Genomic DNA, 17,975 nt, shown 5'->3' with positions numbered 1-17,975 from the left:
GATCCTCCCAAACCGACGAGCGTCGCTGTTGCATGTCTTCTCCAGAGGGCACGACCGAGACCCACCAACCGTCGCAAATCCTCGGAACCAAACCAACTTAAGATCAGTGGAAAGCTTCATCGGGATTCACTTGAGATTTCAACCCGAATCAATGCAACCCACGTCTACTTCATCACCGCTTCAAAACAGCGGAGAGCATCCATCGTCAACGCGAGAGCTCATCCGGTTAAACCTCATGTGTTATTAGCAAATTGGTAAGGAGATGTGATATCGCCAGTTGTTACCGTACCACAAGTCATACTGCCCGTAACCATTTACCGTTTTTTTTGTCACAATCAGACCAATAGTTCTCTCGTAATTGTATCATAACGTGTCTACTATTAAAGATTCGCTTTAACATGTTCTATCAGATTCAGAAAATATCTAGAATTTATTCAAATTATTTTAATTCAGTTAAGCTTATACAGAATGAAGGATATTGAATTATCACCTAATTACATTTGTTTTTATTCAAGCAGGATAAGGGAAGAGTGCAACACCATTTTTAGGTCCATACCCATTTTGTTTTTGGTCTACAAACCACGCACTATTAGATTTTTATAATAAGATTACATTAGATGATTACATTTTGGGACCGTCCTTAATTAGGGGTTTGATTTGGCAAACAAGTCCAACTCAAAAAGATCAGATTCAGAACCTGAATCACTCTCGTATCCACCATTTACATTATCTTCTTCTCCATTTTGATCTTTACACTCAACCTTCTGGACTGAGCAGAGACTCTCACAGAACATCACGTTCAACTTCTGATCACTCTTCTTCGAGCCTAAACCTTTCACGTGTTTCTCATCAAAGCTTCTCCTACGCGTGTTGAAACTCAACGCGCCGGCACCGGAGATCGGCGAAGAAGCTTCGTCGTGTGTGGTCACGGTCACCACACAGCTATGCCTTCTCCTTCTTTCCCCACGTGGAGTCTCCACCTCTGGAGCTGACTTAGACTTAGACTTTAACTTCTTCAGTCCTGCTGAACGGAGAAGCGAGTTCAAGAAGCTGGATAGCTTCTTCCCACCGCCGCCACGTGTCTTCATCTCCTTCTCCTGCGGCTTCACGATGACGACTCTAGGTTCCGGGAGCTGGTCCTCTGTTTCAGGGTGTACTCTCTTCTGTCGAAGTTCTGTAACAGTGCTCTGTTTCTGAATCTGGATTCTTGAGTTCTCGGCCATTGTTGGTTCGTTGAAGTCGGAGAAGTACCGAGTGGCTTCAAAGACGTCAAGTTCGCCGGAGCCATTCCTCTTGATGTTTGGTTTAGTGGTTGAAAAATCGCCTGCGTTCTCCGACATTATTTCTTGAGCTCCAAGAGTTGCGATTGTGTTTTTTGTTTGTCGGTATTTGTTATTAGGACTGTGGTTTGAGCTAGAAAGATGCTTGCGTCTGCTTTATAGAATGCAAGAGATCGGTTAACTGAACCAGTTTAAATCAGGTTCATATCTTAGTTATGTTTAACTTCATAACTAGTATATCACAACCCGAGGTTGAAAATGAAAAGATAGGATGAAAACTTTATAAATTATACTGATAAATTAATAAATAATATTAATAATTTTTTTTCTGATCTTGAATTGGACTGGTTCAAAATATGATATAAATTGATAAAATAATTAGATAATATTTTTTATAGAAAATCCTATGTGAATATATAGTTCCACCGAAATCATAAATTAATATTCTATTTTGTATATGTACATTTTATATAAGTACAAACAAACAGTTGAATTATTTATATTATTTCACAATAGAATTATCTCTACATTGTTAATATTTCGATATATTTTGCTAATATTTAGTAAAATTGTATCTAAACAACATTTAAAACTTATTAAACATATTTTATATACACAGATAATACAATAAAAATTACTTGAAAGTCTAATTTCAAAATTTTTATTAATGTATATACAGTCAAATTAATTATTTTGGATTATTTTATAAAAATACATTTTAATATATAATAATTCTAGATTTTTTTTAAAACTAATAACTCTATAAATTAATAAAATATCATAGTCCGAATATTATTAATTTATAGAGTTTTTACTGTATGCTTTAGATTGACAAAAAAGGATATGTGTTTTTACACACAATAATTGTGAGGTGAAAGTCTTAGCGAATAAAGATGGGTTTGTTCGATTTTGTGTATTTTAGTAATGTTTTTTCAAAAGAAATATTAAGTGTTAAATATCTTGATTATTTGCTAAGTTTCATAAGTTTACAAAAATTATAGCCCGCTTAATTATCAAGACCTCTCATATATTACAATCTAACAGTTTGAGTTAAAACAGTTATAATAAGTAAGATGACATGTTTATCAGATAATATAAAATTAAATAATAATAAAACCTTATAACTTTCTGTGTAACACAATGAATCATTACAAGAGATAATATGACTAAATTAGATTTGATCACTATTGTCGATAATTATGTTGTCTACTACTAGTTAATATTATTATCGCTGTGCTGTCCTTAAGAAACTTTAAAATTGATAGGGTATGTAATATCAGTTATAGACGAGTAAAGTGCGCTACTATTAGCGAAACCATACCGAATGAATCTTCTAATTGCATATAATGTTGGAACTCTTTAATATTTTTAACATTTAGGCCAAAATATATGAATCAAATGTTCTTTTGTGCTCGTGGGGATGCCACGTTATTATCCATGAATATTCACACCTTTTCAAGCTGTCATGCAAGTTCCCAAGCCCTTTTATGGTCACAAAGGGAAAAGGTGATAAAGATAAGATGACCCATCGATCAATTTGTTGGGAGAATTTAGATATTGATTAGATATAGCAACTAAAAATGTACAGGTCCTAAAATCATTTTCTTTTTGCATCTTGATAATTTCTAATTGACAATTATACAAATGCACGCATGTTAAATACACAACGTCAACACTGCTCACTTTTAATTTTAAATATTTATTCAAATATTTATTAAATTTCTAAACTCCACATTCCAAAACTCACTTCTCAAATCTAAACCATAAATTGGTTAATCATGAGATTACAAATGTCTATTTATCTCTTTAAAACTAAAAATAAATATAGTTAAAATAAACATGAAAAATAATATTAGAAATGTGATAATTTAAATAATTTCTCTTTATATTTTTTTTTCGAGAGAGCTATATTGAAGTAGTTTGTGTTTCAAGTTTACATCATCTCAAAGGAAAAAAATGATGTTAATCAATAGAGATGTCCTTACAACGTCAAAACTCTTCACTTTTACTTGACTGTGTAACTTTCTAGAGAACAAAATATCGACATCATATTGTCAAGTTTGATCGTCTTACGAGTATAGTATCTTAATTACTTGAAATAGAGTAACAATAATTCACTGGATTTGTTGTAAAAGAAAAAAATAATTCACTTATAATCTAATAACATAATAGAATATTATCTGGTTGGATTTCACTGTTTCGGTAATTACGTCAGCAGCAACAACAAAACATAAACTGACCATAATTGATTGATCCAATGGTGTCCAAGTTCGAAGAAGAGCTGTGGCGATATTAATGGTGTACATGAACAAGATATGCTGGCTCACTTACTTTTCATTTTTTTCTTCTGCTCTGACATTCGCACCAGTGTTTGCCAAAGAAGGAACATGGTGGAACTTGTATGTTTGTGGATTCTTTTCTTTTTTTTTAACCACATATGTTTGTGGATTCTTATCCACGCAAATAAAGCAATTAAACAGAATAAAAATCACGCAAAACACGATTGATGCAATGACTACTTAAATGATACAGGTTTTATTAACCAGTTACATTCTGAAACTACGATGAATGATTTAACTCACAATATTAAAAGTTCGAAAATTCAAAGGTACAGCCAAAAACATTTATCATGCTCTAAATACTGTATTCCAGAAGGAACATACCAAATTCCAGTAATACTTCGGACAAGAATTAAGCCTTTCATCACGATAACGCACGGCACCCATGAAACACTTCTAACTAGGGACGCTGAACCTAACGACGACACCGACGTTGCGTTTCTTTGTACCTCTGATAACCATTAGAGACTACTTTAACTTTTGGTTTTGTTAATTTTTATCTCTTTCGAAGTGATTTTTTTACCGCTGCCACTAAACGCAGTGATGCTGAAACGAACAAGACTATTGTTAAAAATATATCCACGTATAGGATAGTTTCTTCCTTGAAAAAAGGAAAATATAATAAAAGATTAATGACAAATTCCTTTAACTTAGTATTCCACTTTGTAACACTAAATATATTTTTCTCTGTCGAAACCAATAAAATATGTAAAAAAATTGTCTACCGTAAAAAGGTATGTTCAAAACTTCAAAGAAGAGTTCTGGTACAGGAGAATCAAGTCTAAATTGACGTTTTGACAGGCTTCGTGTGACCTATGGTGAAAGTATCATAAGTCAACATATGAATGGCCCAACCATTATTTGTCAAGCACTTCAATGGTATTCAGTGTATATCCTCTTAGCCAATTTTACCATTTCCGCTATGAGTCTCTGATTTGATATTTCAAAAGAAGGATATGTGTTTTATGGGTCATCTAGGTAGTTTTTTCTTGTTAGGGTTATCATCTAACACTATGATTTGGTTTTTGATTTGAAAATTTTGTCGTCGCCATTCTACTACTTTAAGTTATTTTTTGGTGTAAAATTAACTTCATCTTATTTCGCGTATGTTCTTTCAACAATAATGACAATCAAAACTTAGTTTAAAATTATGTTTAATTTGATTTAAAAGTCACACAACTATATTTCATGAATAATATTTGCGTATATATAGCATGAACTAGAATCGTTCAAAAAATAGTATGAATTAGAATAACAAGAAATTTTATATTTGTGTCGACAAGTATGAGAAATTTAATAAAATTAAAAAAAAAAATTGAAAACGTGGCCGGCCATTGTTGTATATGCATCCATTTTTTTGGACAACATGCATCCATTTTCTTTAGGACAAAAGTTGACCTGTTTTAATTTCTTTAAATTTGCTCACACGAACCAATAATTTGAAGCCAAATCCACACGAATATAAGAAAAACAATACTATAAATGCATATACAACCAATTCCTTCTCTAAAGAAAGTTTCAATATTTTCAGAATAGTTGTAATTCTAAGTTTCAGAAGAAAGAGAGAAGGGTATGTCGATCTTGTATGTATTTTTTTTTTTAACTTCTTATTGATTTTGTTGACTTCTGAAGGGTCTACATTTTCTGATGATTTTCCAGTTTTTGTTTGGGAATGATGTTTTGCTAGATTCTTTAGTTATGAAATATTAACCGCTTTGTTCGTTAGATCTTCATCTGATATATTGTGAAGATTTGGATGTTGCAGTGTAGCTGTTTAATCAAAAGCTTGTGTGACCATTGCAAACTATCATGGGTCTGATTCTAAAATCAGTATCATCATGTCTTCTTCCATTGGGTTTGAATACTGTATATAATGCTCATGTCTTTTTCTTTCCATCAACAAAAGTTGTAAAGTTGAAATGGTGGTTGTTGATTGCATCTTTTACTGTCTTTAATATCACTTTATAAATGCAATAGTGGAGAGACTCATCATATGTTTTGACTTCTGGACCATGCTCTTGACAAACCATCTATGTCCGTGTGTGCAATAGTGGAGAGACTCATAGACATAACTTCCTTTTGGCTCTATGTTTCTCGTCAACGGGTTGCTATAAATTTGGCAAGAGATTAACCTAACCTGATCTCATTTGTTGTCTTCCGCAGAGAAGAAGCTATATTATCTTCAGGCATCAACCAGCCAGCCAATATGAATGATATACAAGTTCAAAGAGACCAAGTGTTTATGGACAAGAATGTATCGGCATGCGACTTACCAGAGATCGCTGTTCATAACTGCAAGGAGCTTACTCATGACGTCGTCAAAGATATATGTGTCGATGAGGGTGTGCCTATGGTGCAGGAGAAGTTCTTACTCAACAAGGAAGAAACTGTCAAAGTAAATGGTACTGGGAATGATTCCGAATCCAAGTCCTCAGAAGACAACAAGTTTGAAGAATGTGTTGATACTAAAGATGTTATGGAGTTGGTTGTGACTGGAGATGAAGTTGGTTGCGAGAAATCGCCACCCGAAGATGTTATAGCTGAATCAGAGAGTGTCTCTAAGGTGGCTTTAACCTTGAGAGATATTATATTAATGGAGGGTTCCCATAAAACCTATGAACCTGAAGGAAGCCTAGGCCGTGAAGTAGAACAGAGGAAAACAGGGGAGAAAAAATCAGTAAGCTGGAGATATCTTCCTTCAGAAATGGGTGAACCAGAGAACCAACGACTAAACAATATAGTCTTCGAGGACTCTTATGATCATCACCATCTCTTCTTCTCAAGCAACTTCCCAAACGAGTTTGGTGCAAGAAGTTTCTCTGAAGCAGAGTCAGGTTTAGCTCATATGACTTACTCTGGACCCATTTCAATCTCCGGAAACCTCTCAGCTCTTTCTGATGGAAGCACAGTCAGCGCAAACTCCTTTGCTTTCCCAATGTATACATACTTACATGCACTCATAAACATATATATAAATCTACTTATTATCTGCATAACCATTTTTGTGAGACAGATTGCAAAAGGAATGGAACAGCAGTCCTGCAAGAATGGTGAAAGCTAAGAAGAGACAGGAGAAAGGTTGGAGATATTACTCTCTTATCTGTTGTACATTCTGCAGATCGAGAGTGCCTTAATTTCAGTAAATATTGTTTTTCGTCTTTTGAGTTTTTTTCCCCCCAGTTTCATGTGTTGCTTCAAACACAAGGCACAAACCCTAAAGTGCGGCAAGCTATAATAACAAGACTCTTGATTGTTATTTTCCTTCGGTTATATGGGCTTTTTTTAAGAACCAAGGCCCAGTTGCATGCAACTTGTTAAAGGAAACTGTATACAATCTTGTCGTATTCGTCAGTAAAGTCGGTACAAGTTGCCACGTCATTATCTAATTCCCTTTTTCATCACAGCGTGTACTCCTCAATGCTCGCCACGTATCGTGCACAATCTAACGGCTGTTATCTCGTGTAAAACTATCCATCCCACGGCTCTCTTTGCCTGTTTTAGATATTACAAAAATAAAATAAAAAACAGAAAGCTGACGTGTCACTGGTGATGATAAAGAAACCATGGCCCATACTTCGCTGTAGTTTAAAAAAGAGCCGTCGCCAGAGAGAGATAGAAGAGACGGAGGAAGAGAGGAGGCTGATGAATCAGTGACTCACTGAGTCGGATTTTAGCGATTCATTGCCTCCGTTGAAGATCTCTTCGTCCACGATGCTTATGATGTAACTGAAAATCATACTTCAGATCTGAGTTTCTTGTGAGTTTTCGTCTTCAAATCGTTGATTCTCGTTATGTTTCGTCGATGTATTTGATTTAGCGTTGATCTGTTAGGTTTTTAGTTCTCGGAATCTATGCAATTTGTTTTGATGATCATTCTAAAGGAAGATCATGTTCGTTGTGTTGATTACTTGATTGTTTAAAAAGTTCTCTTGGATTAAAAGATGTATGTGTGTGGTGGATGAGTGTTTCAAGGCGTGTGTGGAGAAAGAAGATGTCTTGGAGTAGTTTATGTGTAGAAACAGAGATAAAGAAGGTGGCTTTGAATATAGAACTGTGTACAGATAATCAAATATTCTAGATTTTTGATATTATACGTTCTTTATGCAGATGGCTTACCTGATGTAACACCAGGATAAAGTTTTCCTACTGCCGTGTTGTTGAGCTCGTGTTGGTTGGTTCTGAGAGATGGCAATGGCAGTCTTTAAGTCTCCCATTAAAGGTGAATTCCATGGACCTAGAAAGATGGAAACGAAGGATTACAGGCGTCACTCTTCGGGACGAAGACGTGTTTTTGTGCAAACCGAAACTGGCTGTGTTTTGGGGGTGGAGCTTGACCGTAGTGACAACGTTCATACTGTGAAGAAGAGGCTTCAGATCGCCTTTAACTTCCCCACGGAGGAGAGTTCCTTGACCTTTGGGGATATGGTGCTGAAGAACGACGACCTGAGTGCTGTTAGGAATGATTCTCCGCTTCTGCTGAAGCGTAACTTAATGCACAGAAGCTCGTCTACTCCTTGTCTTTCACCTACCGGGAATGATCTGCAGAGGAAGGATCTGAGTGGTCCTATTGAGATACTTAGCCACTCGCGTTGTTTTCTGTCTTTGAAGCAGACGGCGAGTGACATTGTTGAGGCGATGAAAACGGGTGTTGAGCCGATCCTTGTTAACGGTGGGATGGGAGGGGCGTACTATTTTAGGAATGAGAAGGGTCAGAGCGTTGCGATTGTCAAGCCTACTGATGAAGAACCGTTTGCTCCCAACAATCCTAAAGGCTTCACAGGGAAATCGCTCGGAGAGCCTGGTTTAAAGCCTTCTGTGCGAGTCGGGGAAACCGGATATAGAGAAGTTGCCGCTTACCTTCTGGACTATGACCACTTTGCTAACGTTCCCCCTACGGCACTTGTGAAGATAACACACACTGTGTTCAACGTCAACGATGGAGTGAACGGGAACAGATCTCGTGAGAAGAAGAAGCTGGTCAGCAGCAAGATTGCGTCGTTCCAGAAGTTTGTAGCTCACGATTTTGATGCTAGCGATCACGGGACTTCGAGCTTTCCGGTTGCTTCTGTGCACCGCATTGGGATATTGGACATAAGGATTCTCAACACGGACCGGCATGGTGGAAACCTTTTGGTGAAGAAGCTTGATGGGAGGTTTGGTCAAGTGGAGCTTATTCCGATAGATCATGGTCTTTGCTTGCCAGAAACACTCGAGGACCCTTACTTTGAGTGGATTCATTGGCCTCAGGCTTCGATACCTTTCTCCGAAGAAGAGCTCGACTACATAGGAAGTCTTGACCCAGTGAAAGACTGTGAAATGCTGCGAAGAGAGCTTCCAATGATCCGAGAGGCTTGTCTGAGGGTTCTCGCTCTGTGTACTGTTTTCCTTAAAGAAGCGGCTGCTTATGGACTCTGTCTTGCAGAGATTGGTGAGATGATGACTCGGGAGTTCCACGCTGGAGGTGAAGTTCCAAGTGTTTTGGAAATGCTGTGCATCGAAGCCAAGAGATTGATTGCAGAAGGAGACGTTTTGTCTTTCAAGTCAGATATAGAAGGAGAGACAGAGTTTCAGTTTGATCTAGACTACAGTGACTTAGATCCGGTTTATAGCTCGAAGACACAAACCCTCATCGTCAAGAACCCATTTTCCAACGGACGTTCTTCACTTGGAAAACTCGAAGAGGGAGAAGAGGATGAAACCGAAGAGGAGGCAGGACTTACTCTATCTCTCTCAAAGCTCTCGACATCAGCGAAGGACAGTAATCTAAGCAACAAAGTGGGTTCCGTGTACCTGGACACTCCAAGAGACGAAACTGAGAAAACGTTGTCAAGTCACAAAAGCGCGAACGTGCTGCTACCGGTTAGCACAAACTTTGTGAAGTTAGCAGACATGATAGAAGTCGAATGGGTTGTGTTCTTGGAGAAGTTTCAGGAGTTGCTTGACTCTGCTTTTGCTGAACGTCGGACCATGACGTTGAGGAGTAGACAGAGACTTGGTACATCGTGCCAGTTTTGAGAACATACAAGACTTAAAAAGACTTCACATAGTAGAAATTTCCGAGGAGTGTACGTTTCACGGGGTTTGAAGTAATGACTTGTTATCTACGTTACGATTAGCTTTGCTTTGTGCCACGACGAACAACTGCAATGCGAATAAAGTTCTTTTTTTAATCATCTGTAGTGCTTCGTAAATATATGTCTATTTTTTTAATCTCGTGTTTACAAGAATAACAATAGTTGTCCAGCATGATGTTTACGGAATATATATAACCAGTTAAAAATAAGGTTTTTACTATTTCATGGCTAATATTCAGACGATATGGTAACGTATCATCATTATTATCATAACTTTCTGCTTTTGTGAATTTTATGGCAACTTGTTCATCGTTTGGTCCGAGAATGTGATGTGTTTGTGATAAACTTATAATTCAGTGGACACAATTCATCACTGGCGCATCAGTGACCATTACTTGTCTGCTTGTCAATGTCTTTACACAGTCCTGATATTTTTTAACCCTTTTTAAAACTTGTAACCAACTTGTTCAAAGAGACAGGATTTACATTGTAAGTTTCTGGAATCATTTTCTTTATATATGTTTTGAGTAACTTTAAGGTTTCTATAGAAGCATTTTGAATAACTTTGTGTAGAAATGATATGAAAAGCTTACAAAATGAATAAATACAGCAAAAGTAAACAAGATCATCTTCGCAATTATTGTTCTTGTTGGCGTTAATGATTATTTTTCACTTGAGATGCATTTTCTTAATTATTATATGCTTCGTGGAGATTGGTGTAGATTTAAAGTTCTCACTAGATCATGACCCGCTCGACCGAGCGGGAGTCAATTTTTTTTTATCTTTGTTTTTACTAAATGTTATACATGATCGCAATGTGTATTAATATAAAATTTTGATAAATAACAATGTGTACTAATGTGTTTAAATAAGCAATGTGTTTAATTACTAAATTTGATTTTTAAATTTTATGATAACGTAAAGTAAATTTTTCTATATTATTTTAAATATATAGTGCTATATAGTTTGTATTTTCAACATTTATCATATAAACTTACATTGGGATATTATTTATATGAAAATATGTATAACATAATATATTTATATATTATATAAACATATGCACACCCGCACGAGTTTTATTTTTAAAATGTATTCTATATTATTTAGTTTTATGTAGTATCGAGTTTGTATATTCAATTTTGTGTTTAAAGAACAATATCAAAACTGTCTTTCGTATGTAAAAATAACATTTTGCAATCGCGAGTTATGTCTTTTTTATTGTAACACAAAATTTTATATAAAACTTATGTTTTTTTGTACATTACGAAATTTAATTTTTTAAAATAATTATTACGTAATTTCAAAATGAATTTGATCTCTGAGGTCTAATATATTTTGTGTGTAATGGTTCAAAGCATTTTTGATATATATTATATTTCAGTTTGGTTTGTTTTTAGTATTACTGTATAAATATAATACTATACAATATTACTATATTCTATACAATATATGAAGCTATGTGTTATTTGTTTTAGAAAGTAGATTAGGCCCAACATAGTTATAAGAATAGTCATATCTTTATGTATGTGTCTATGACTTATCTACCTAATGTTATTCGTACTAATAAAATTAATATGGCCAATAAAAGTATACTGATCAATTTAAAATGAATTGTATAGGGTAATTATAGAACGATTAATATTTTTAGTATTCTTAGTATATATCTTATTTAAATCGACATGTAATAAATGTAAAATCATATATGGAATATGGACAAAAAGAACTATATTTAAAGAAATACATCAATGCAAAGTTAGAGTATGGTACGTATTATATATAAAGAATAAGACATTTATTTAAATATACGAGGTTCATCTTTAAAAATCCACCTAGAATAAGTTGTAATGTTCCTATTTTAATAAGATAGATTGTAATAATTTCATAATTTGTAATCTTATACTCCAAATTTTAAAGTTCATTATTTTACAATTTATGAAATTATGACGTTTCTACAAAATTTTAAAAAGAAAATGATAGATATAACATAACTAAGATTAATTATTGTATTGTTTGGAAACATTGATAGTAGTATAAAAAAATATATTGTTTGAAAACATTGATAGTAGTATAAAGAAATAAATATATTGTTTGGAAACATAGATAGTAGTATAAAGAAAGAAACATTAATGATTTAATGTAAGTTTAACTATATAGTATAAATGTGTATTTAATTTAAAAACTTACAAAATAAATGTTAGGTCCAATAGAATGTTTCTGTTTTAATAAGATAGATGTTAACAATAAACTAAAAATAAATTAGTGACCTATTCAGTATATAGTACACCCCATAAAAAATGAGATCAACATTGAACTTTTTAGTATCTTTTTTTACATATGTAAACACATTGTAGTCAAAAACCAAACCGAACTGAAAATGAAAGTTCAGTTAATACCTAATCAAATTACACGCAATATAGTTATAATATGTCTTGTTGAAATAGTCAGATCCATACATTTCGATATAAGAATCAAATCCAAACAAAACCAGAAACTATATAAGTTTGATAATTGATCAAAAAAAACCAAAAGAAAACTTATAGAAATAACAAGCAGTTTGATTTCAAATATTTTATTAAACCAAAGAACAGTCAAAAGCTCGAATATATGTTTTAACCCAAAAAGTGAACATCATATATGCCTCCATGGCCTCTCAGCGAGGCTCACACAATCACCATGTCTGAAACAATCAACGAGGTGATCAATTGTTAACCCTGCTGCTTGCATGAAAGAATGTACGATAACTGGACCGACGAATCGAAATCCTCGTTTGATCATATCTTTGCTAATTATCTCAGCCTTGGGAGATCTCAGTGGTACATTTCTTGAATACTTGAATCTATTAATGATCGGTTTATAATCCATAAACCCCCACATATAGCTGCTGAATGATCCAAATTCCTTAACCACCTGCAAAATAAAGTTTTCTTTGATCTAACAGACAACAAGGTCTAACAGAATTTTATATACAAGAAACTATAGTGGATCCTCGCAAGAAAATGTTGAAACTTGCCTTGATTATGCATTTAGCATTGTCAACTATACACCTAACTCGACTCTCTTGTAGCATTATTGCTTTGTTTGATGCAATTTCCGTGATCTCTTTCTCTCTCATTTTGGCCACCAGGTTTGGGTCAAACTCACAAAATGCCTCTCTAGTTTCACAAAAATTTCGTAAGATTTTTAGCTACATGCATGCATAATGTAGCAACTTACGAATAGTGGTGAGAAATTTTACCTAAAGAGTTCCTTGCGTTTTAAAATCTCGGTCCAATTATAGTCCATTAACATCCCCGACATAGCAAGGAACTCAAAAAGCAAGCTGTTTACATGATTAACCACCATTTAAAAATAAAAATATTGTTTTCTTAACAAATAAACTATTAGCATAGTATACAATTGTGGAAGCCATAATCATACTTATCATCATAGACAGGGACTCCCCATTGCTGATCATGAAACGTTACGTAGACTTCATCTACAAAAAAAAAAAATTAAACCTCGTTATATTTAACTTATCATGTTCATAACGGAACTGCTCTAGTTATAATCACATTAATGATTCTCTATATAGATAAAGCATACTATATGGCTATAATATTAGTTTAGGACATTTCTTAATATGATCTTACCACTTCTCTTGGTGATCCAATTACACCTCTTTGGTTCATCACTTTTGAAGTCCTCATATAGACGTTGTTCTTGTTGTTGTCGCGGAATTGTTTTAGGAACAAATGTTTCTCTTCTACTAGGAGATGAGATTAAACCTAGTGCTAGAGAGATCCTTTGCTCTAGCGTGGAAGTGGAATCCGTGGCAGAGGAATCGGTCGAGTTTTGAGAGAGTGATAGAGATATAGAAGAGAGTGAGAAAGAAGAAGAAGTACTACGTTGAAGCGTGATCGGATATATCCTCTTTAAGTGTTTGGCAAAGAAGTTTGAGGTTTGCTTAGGCTCCTTCTCTCTTACACTCTTACTTCTCTCCAAGATCGCTCTTCTATTAGGGCTTGCTTTGTACATCTTTGGCTCTAGAGTAATTCAAAACAAAGTGTAGTCACAAGTACTTATAGGAGAGCAATGCACCATAAAATGGAGGTTAAATGTTATTACAATAGCTAGATAGAAGTAACTACACCTAAGTTGGTGAAATGTGGATTTCAATGTTTGTGAAATTTTACCATATTTGAATATTTCCTCCACTAGTGTATAAAGAAACGGCAGTTTCATGTATTGTTTGTTAATGAAATTTATTTAAGTTGAGAAAGACATAGCACGATTTTGCAATATTTATTGAATTGTTTAAGATCTGATGCATGTATCAAGAAAGGTGACATACAACTAAGCTGGTGAAGTGATCCATCTTAGTACCTTTTAAAATCCATCCACTTTTGATATTAATTGTTGGAATTCTACTCTTTCTGTATTTGATTTGAAACACTAACTGATAAATGTATAATCAAATTTGAATATTATGCAACATGAATTAATATATAACAAATTAATATAAGTTCTGTAACTTTTAATTTTGTGAGAAAAAACTGCTAAATCTTGGAACAAGATGCCGTTTATGTTATTAGAAACCACCTTAGTCTAGTTCGCACTCGCCAAATCTTTGTTTAGTGATGAAACAAAAAAAAGGATTAATCAAATACAGTAAATTATAAATCTATAATATAATGGCGGAGTATCACTCCTGCCTATGGGACACGTGGCATCTCTGTTGGGCCAAACTCTTTATTTTTATTTTTTTACGAATGGGCTGAGATCTGTAAACCAGGGATTCATTATTATCGATCTTTGTCTCTTCCACCTCTCCGTTTCCACTAATCTTTGACTCGAGATTCAATGAACTCTTCTCCAACTCTTAGCCTTCCCCATCGTTCAAAGAATTTCTCTTAATTCTTCGTTAAAGACAGAGCCCTACCCCTTTTTTTTCTTCGTGAAGAAGCTTTTGAAACCTCAGAAAAAGGAATCAGATTTGTAATAAATCTACGAGATTTTTCTTCAGGTAAACTGCATAACCTCTAACCCTAAAGCGAGCTTCTTTCACGTCTTTCCTTTCCATCGTCCCATCGTCCCAGCTCCATATCTATCACCCTCGCTCACTCTCTGTTCATCTCAAAGATCAATTTCCTCTACATCTACCTCTCATTGGGCCGTTCAAATTCTGCAATTGTGTTCTGGTGATTGATGAAATTTTCGCTTGCGGCGGCGACGGGAGAAAAACGGAGGAATCTTCTCAGACGGAAACGCTCCTGATACTGCAGAGCGTATTGGCCGTGAAGCTAAACGCCGAGGCTTTCCTGCGTCTATCGTATCCACAGAAGAATTCGACCCGGTATGTGAGATGTTGTTGTGAATCAATTTGATTTCTTACTGTGTTCTGAAGATTGTTTGTTCAGATATTTAATAAGAAGGAAACCGTGGCAATTCCTCTGTTTGATCAGCTTTTAGATTTGAGTGGTTCTGTTGATTGAATTTCGAGTGAACATATAAAAGTGTTCTGTTTCTCCAGAGTTCCTTACCTCATGAGGAGGCTATGTTGTTATATCCACTTCAGGGCAAGGAGACTCTCCAGATTCTTTCAAGGTTCGTTGACAATTTTCACTACCAATAATGCAGATTTTATTTTATTGTGTACCTTATTGTTTGTTCCTTGTCTTTTTCTCATCACTGAAGGAGTTTTGTAAGTTTCTTCTTCAAAGAAACTTGGGAAACTCTTGGTTGCAACGAGTTTGCTTTGCACTGTTTGGGCTAGGTGATTCAGGTTACCAGAAGTACAATGTAAGTACATCTGCCAATTTAGTTTGTAGCAAAAAAGTTAGAAAAATAGTACTAGATCTTGGGGCCACAACCATCATCGAGAAAGGTCTAGGAAATGATCAACACCCATCAGGGTAGGAACGGTATATTATTGAGGAAAATAATGATTCTGTCAAATTTGATCTTCCCTTTATTCCTTTGAAGCAAATGAACCATTTGATCAGTGGAAAATATAGCACCCACGTTCTTCCTCCTGTTTGTTTAGTGTTATAATGTCTAAGTGTTTGAATACTGAATTTTCTGTTTTGGTGTTTTTTTTTATTTTTGTTTAGTAGTGTATCTGACTTGATCCAAGAAACTCTAGAGCCGGGTCATCAGAGTTATCACTGCCTCTTACGCTTCATCTCAGATTCAAAGGCAATCCCACGTGACAATACTCGGCAAACCTATGATCCAGGTTCCTCCTTGGCTTTTTCTTTCCATCACCTCCTTCTCTACTATATGCATATAAATCTTAGTATGCGCTTTCATTCTTTGTGTTCCATCTACGATGGCTGTAACTCAACATTTCAAAATACTCAACTTTAAATTATTTTTCTTCAACCGAGAACTTGGGAGAGGTTGGTGTAAGCTTTTACTCTCAATGATGTGGCTAATGTTGCACAGCTCTCTTCTCTTTTTGGTTCTGTACACAAGAAAGTATTGAACTTTATGGATTCATTGAATTAAGTTTAACACCAAAATGTTTGTTGTTCCTTCCTGATCTTATGAGTTGTGAACCAACCTTTCTTTCTGTTGATGTAAAGGTTTATAGTTCACGGAGTCAAAAACTGCTTTCAAGTTTATTGAGAAAGTTGTGATAATTATGGATCTTAGAATTGTTTCGCAGGTAAGTAGTTAGAGGTAGCATGTCTAATAGTGTTGGTCTTAGAAATTCCTTTGATTCCATTGGTGAAGCAGGTTTGATTGATGATTTATATGGGAATGTACAACAACATAACTCATTTCATGCAGCAAAAAACTTGGATCAAAGATCAAAGATCAAAGACAGACTGCTCAGCTGAATCATACTTCAATCAAGCCGTTGCAGCATCTCCTGATTACTGGTAAAAGATTCAACTTGACAGTAAATTAGGTACTCTCACAAAACTTAGCATTGTAGCTAACTCCTTTAAGCTCTTTTGTGTTTTCATTTCATATCAACAAGCTCAAGATCATCATTCATGTACTTTTTGGCGTCGACGCATATCTTGCAAGCTTCACATGTGCAGTTCTTTCGGGATGTTGAAGAGGAAGCAGATGGGGAGCAGGTGAAGGAAGAGAGACAGAAAGAAGTAATTGTGCCTCAACCTTCTCGAATGAATGTCTTTACCGGACGTTTCCTAATACGGCCATGTCTTAGATTGTGGTCTTGGCATCTCCAACCAGTTATTTTGTTTATTTTATAGATTTAGATATAAGTGCAACGTCTATGATCGAGCTAACTCTTTTGTCTAATGTGAATTCTTTAATGCTGCCTCTCTTTATTGATGTTTTTCCTTTTCAATTTTAGAATTTTCTTTGTTGTAGTAACACCAATGGATTAAAAAACAAAAGACTTGGAATAAAAGTATTGTTTACATGGATGAAGAAAAATCATAAAAAGTCTTATTTGACATCTCAGCTTTGTCTCTGGCTGGACGAATAAAAAGGTAAAAAGTTAAAATTGGATGAAGAAGAATCATAAAAAGTCTTATTTGACAACAATGTTTATCAATTATATTATTAACCAAAAAGTTTCTTAAACTTTGAGATATTCGTTTCCAAAATCCTATAATTGTAAGAAATTAAAAATTAACATATTTTCTATTCTGAAGATTTAATTTGTAAAATTAAAATTTAAATAAAATAGATTTTGTCAATATACAACTACATTTTACCATCACAACCCATGATAACGTTTTATTATTCTGTGACATTTGTTTTTAATAAAATATATAGTTATAATATTCTATAATATTTATTTAAAGGTACCATGATGTTTAGGACAAAAACCTTAATCCTTCTCCAATAAAATATTTATACCTCCCGAAATTGTTACCAATTCAATTTTTGAAATATATATATATATATGTGTGTGTGTGAAATTAGCTGTATTCATTTTTACAAAATTAAATTTTCCGCCTGTTATTATCCTTGCATTAGGCAACCTTCATCTCAATCATCTTCCCGTTAATATTCTATTCACCCACTTCTATCGACCCGCAAATCCATTTCTTTATGCTACGAGTCTTATTAGCATCATCTATAATTCCTAAAGACTATGGCTTTATCATCTTAACATTCCACACCAGATATTGTTTTCGTCATGAGTTATGATCAACTCTAAATAAGTGTGAATATCATTGGCTTGTATGTACACCACATTTAAATTACACAAACAAGAAGCCAGTTGGTCTGATTCCCTGCCGATAGTGCTATATAATGAAACCTCACACCACAGACAATAGAGTTCAAGCAACACCAAAATCCCAGCAACCTTA

The 17,975-nt window shown here is 34.6% G+C and overlaps 4 protein-coding genes and 1 long non-coding RNA gene across 16 annotated transcripts in view; 3 read left to right on the top strand and 2 right to left on the bottom strand.

Moving 5' to 3' along the window:
- Positions 1-17,975, top strand: part of LOC108807389 (choline/ethanolaminephosphotransferase 1) — a 90,153-nt gene that overhangs the window by 22,284 nt on the left and 49,894 nt on the right. The gene's annotated exons all lie outside the window — the stretch shown is intronic.
- Positions 484-1,484, bottom strand: LOC108853005 (protein BIG GRAIN 1-like E). The gene has a single exon (XM_018626478.2). It carries the CDS (start codon positions 1,338-1,340, stop codon positions 645-647), a length of 696 nt encoding a protein of 231 aa, XP_018481980.1. The 5' UTR covers positions 1,341-1,484; the 3' UTR covers positions 484-644.
- LOC108811551 (phosphatidylinositol 4-kinase gamma 6) lies at positions 7,201-9,792 on the top strand. 3 transcript variants are annotated; one of them, XM_018583626.2, is made up of 3 exons: positions 7,201-7,376; positions 7,592-7,652; positions 7,727-9,792. In XM_018583626.2, exon 3 carries the CDS (start codon positions 7,805-7,807, stop codon positions 9,632-9,634), a length of 1,830 nt encoding a protein of 609 aa, XP_018439128.1. In that variant the 5' UTR covers positions 7,201-7,376; positions 7,592-7,652; positions 7,727-7,804; the 3' UTR covers positions 9,635-9,792. The 3 variants fall into 3 exon arrangements, with proteins under 3 accessions (XP_018439128.1, XP_018439113.1, XP_018439120.1); XM_018583611.2 differs by having other exon boundaries at positions 7,544-7,652; XM_018583618.2 differs by lacking the exon at positions 7,592-7,652.
- LOC130510688 (uncharacterized) lies at positions 12,205-13,735 on the bottom strand. The gene is made up of 5 exons (XM_057007255.1): positions 13,326-13,735; positions 13,114-13,171; positions 12,932-13,015; positions 12,707-12,848; positions 12,205-12,603 (listed from the first exon to the last, which is right to left on the bottom strand). The coding sequence occupies exons 1-5, from the start codon at positions 13,708-13,710 to the stop codon at positions 12,325-12,327; spliced, it is 948 nt and encodes a 315-aa protein (XP_056863235.1). The 5' UTR covers positions 13,711-13,735; the 3' UTR covers positions 12,205-12,324.
- On the top strand, positions 14,359-16,999 carry LOC108818541 (uncharacterized). Of its 10 annotated transcripts, XR_008944447.1 has the most exons (7): positions 14,360-15,028; positions 15,206-15,279; positions 15,370-15,474; positions 15,786-15,910; positions 16,260-16,342; positions 16,414-16,559; positions 16,661-16,999. It is a non-coding gene; the product is annotated as an uncharacterized LOC108818541 (long non-coding RNA). The 10 variants fall into 10 exon arrangements; XR_008944434.1 differs by having other exon boundaries at positions 14,359-15,028; positions 16,260-16,559; XR_008944442.1 differs by having other exon boundaries at positions 14,359-15,028; positions 15,786-16,342; positions 16,468-16,559.

Source organism: Raphanus sativus, chromosome 1, assembly GCF_000801105.2.
Source record: "Raphanus sativus cultivar WK10039 chromosome 1, ASM80110v3, whole genome shotgun sequence".
NCBI lineage: Eukaryota > Viridiplantae > Streptophyta > Magnoliopsida > Brassicales > Brassicaceae > Raphanus > Raphanus sativus.
The sequence above is the reverse complement of the archived record's forward strand: the minus strand, read 5'-3'. Positions and strand labels throughout refer to the sequence as shown.

What these genes read in the sequence shown, in the direction of transcription:
- LOC108853005 (XM_018626478.2), bottom strand. Translation starts at nt 1,340, where the DNA reads ATGTCGGAGAACGCAGGCGATTTTTCAACCACTAAACCAAACATCAAG.
- LOC108811551 (XM_018583618.2), top strand. Translation starts at nt 7,805, where the DNA reads ATGGCAATGGCAGTCTTTAAGTCTCCCATTAAAGGTGAATTCCATGGA.
- LOC130510688 (XM_057007255.1), bottom strand. Translation starts at nt 13,710, where the DNA reads ATGTACAAAGCAAGCCCTAATAGAAGAGCGATCTTGGAGAGAAGTAAG. An exon ending in AAACGCAAGGAACTCTTTAG is followed by an intron (nt 12,849 to 12,931) that starts GTAAAATTTCTC and finishes TTGTGAAACTAG; the next exon opens with AGAGGCATTTTGTGAGTTTG. An exon ending in ATGCTAAATGCATAATCAAG is followed by an intron (nt 12,604 to 12,706) that starts GCAAGTTTCAAC and finishes TTTATTTTGCAG; the next exon opens with GTGGTTAAGGAATTTGGATC.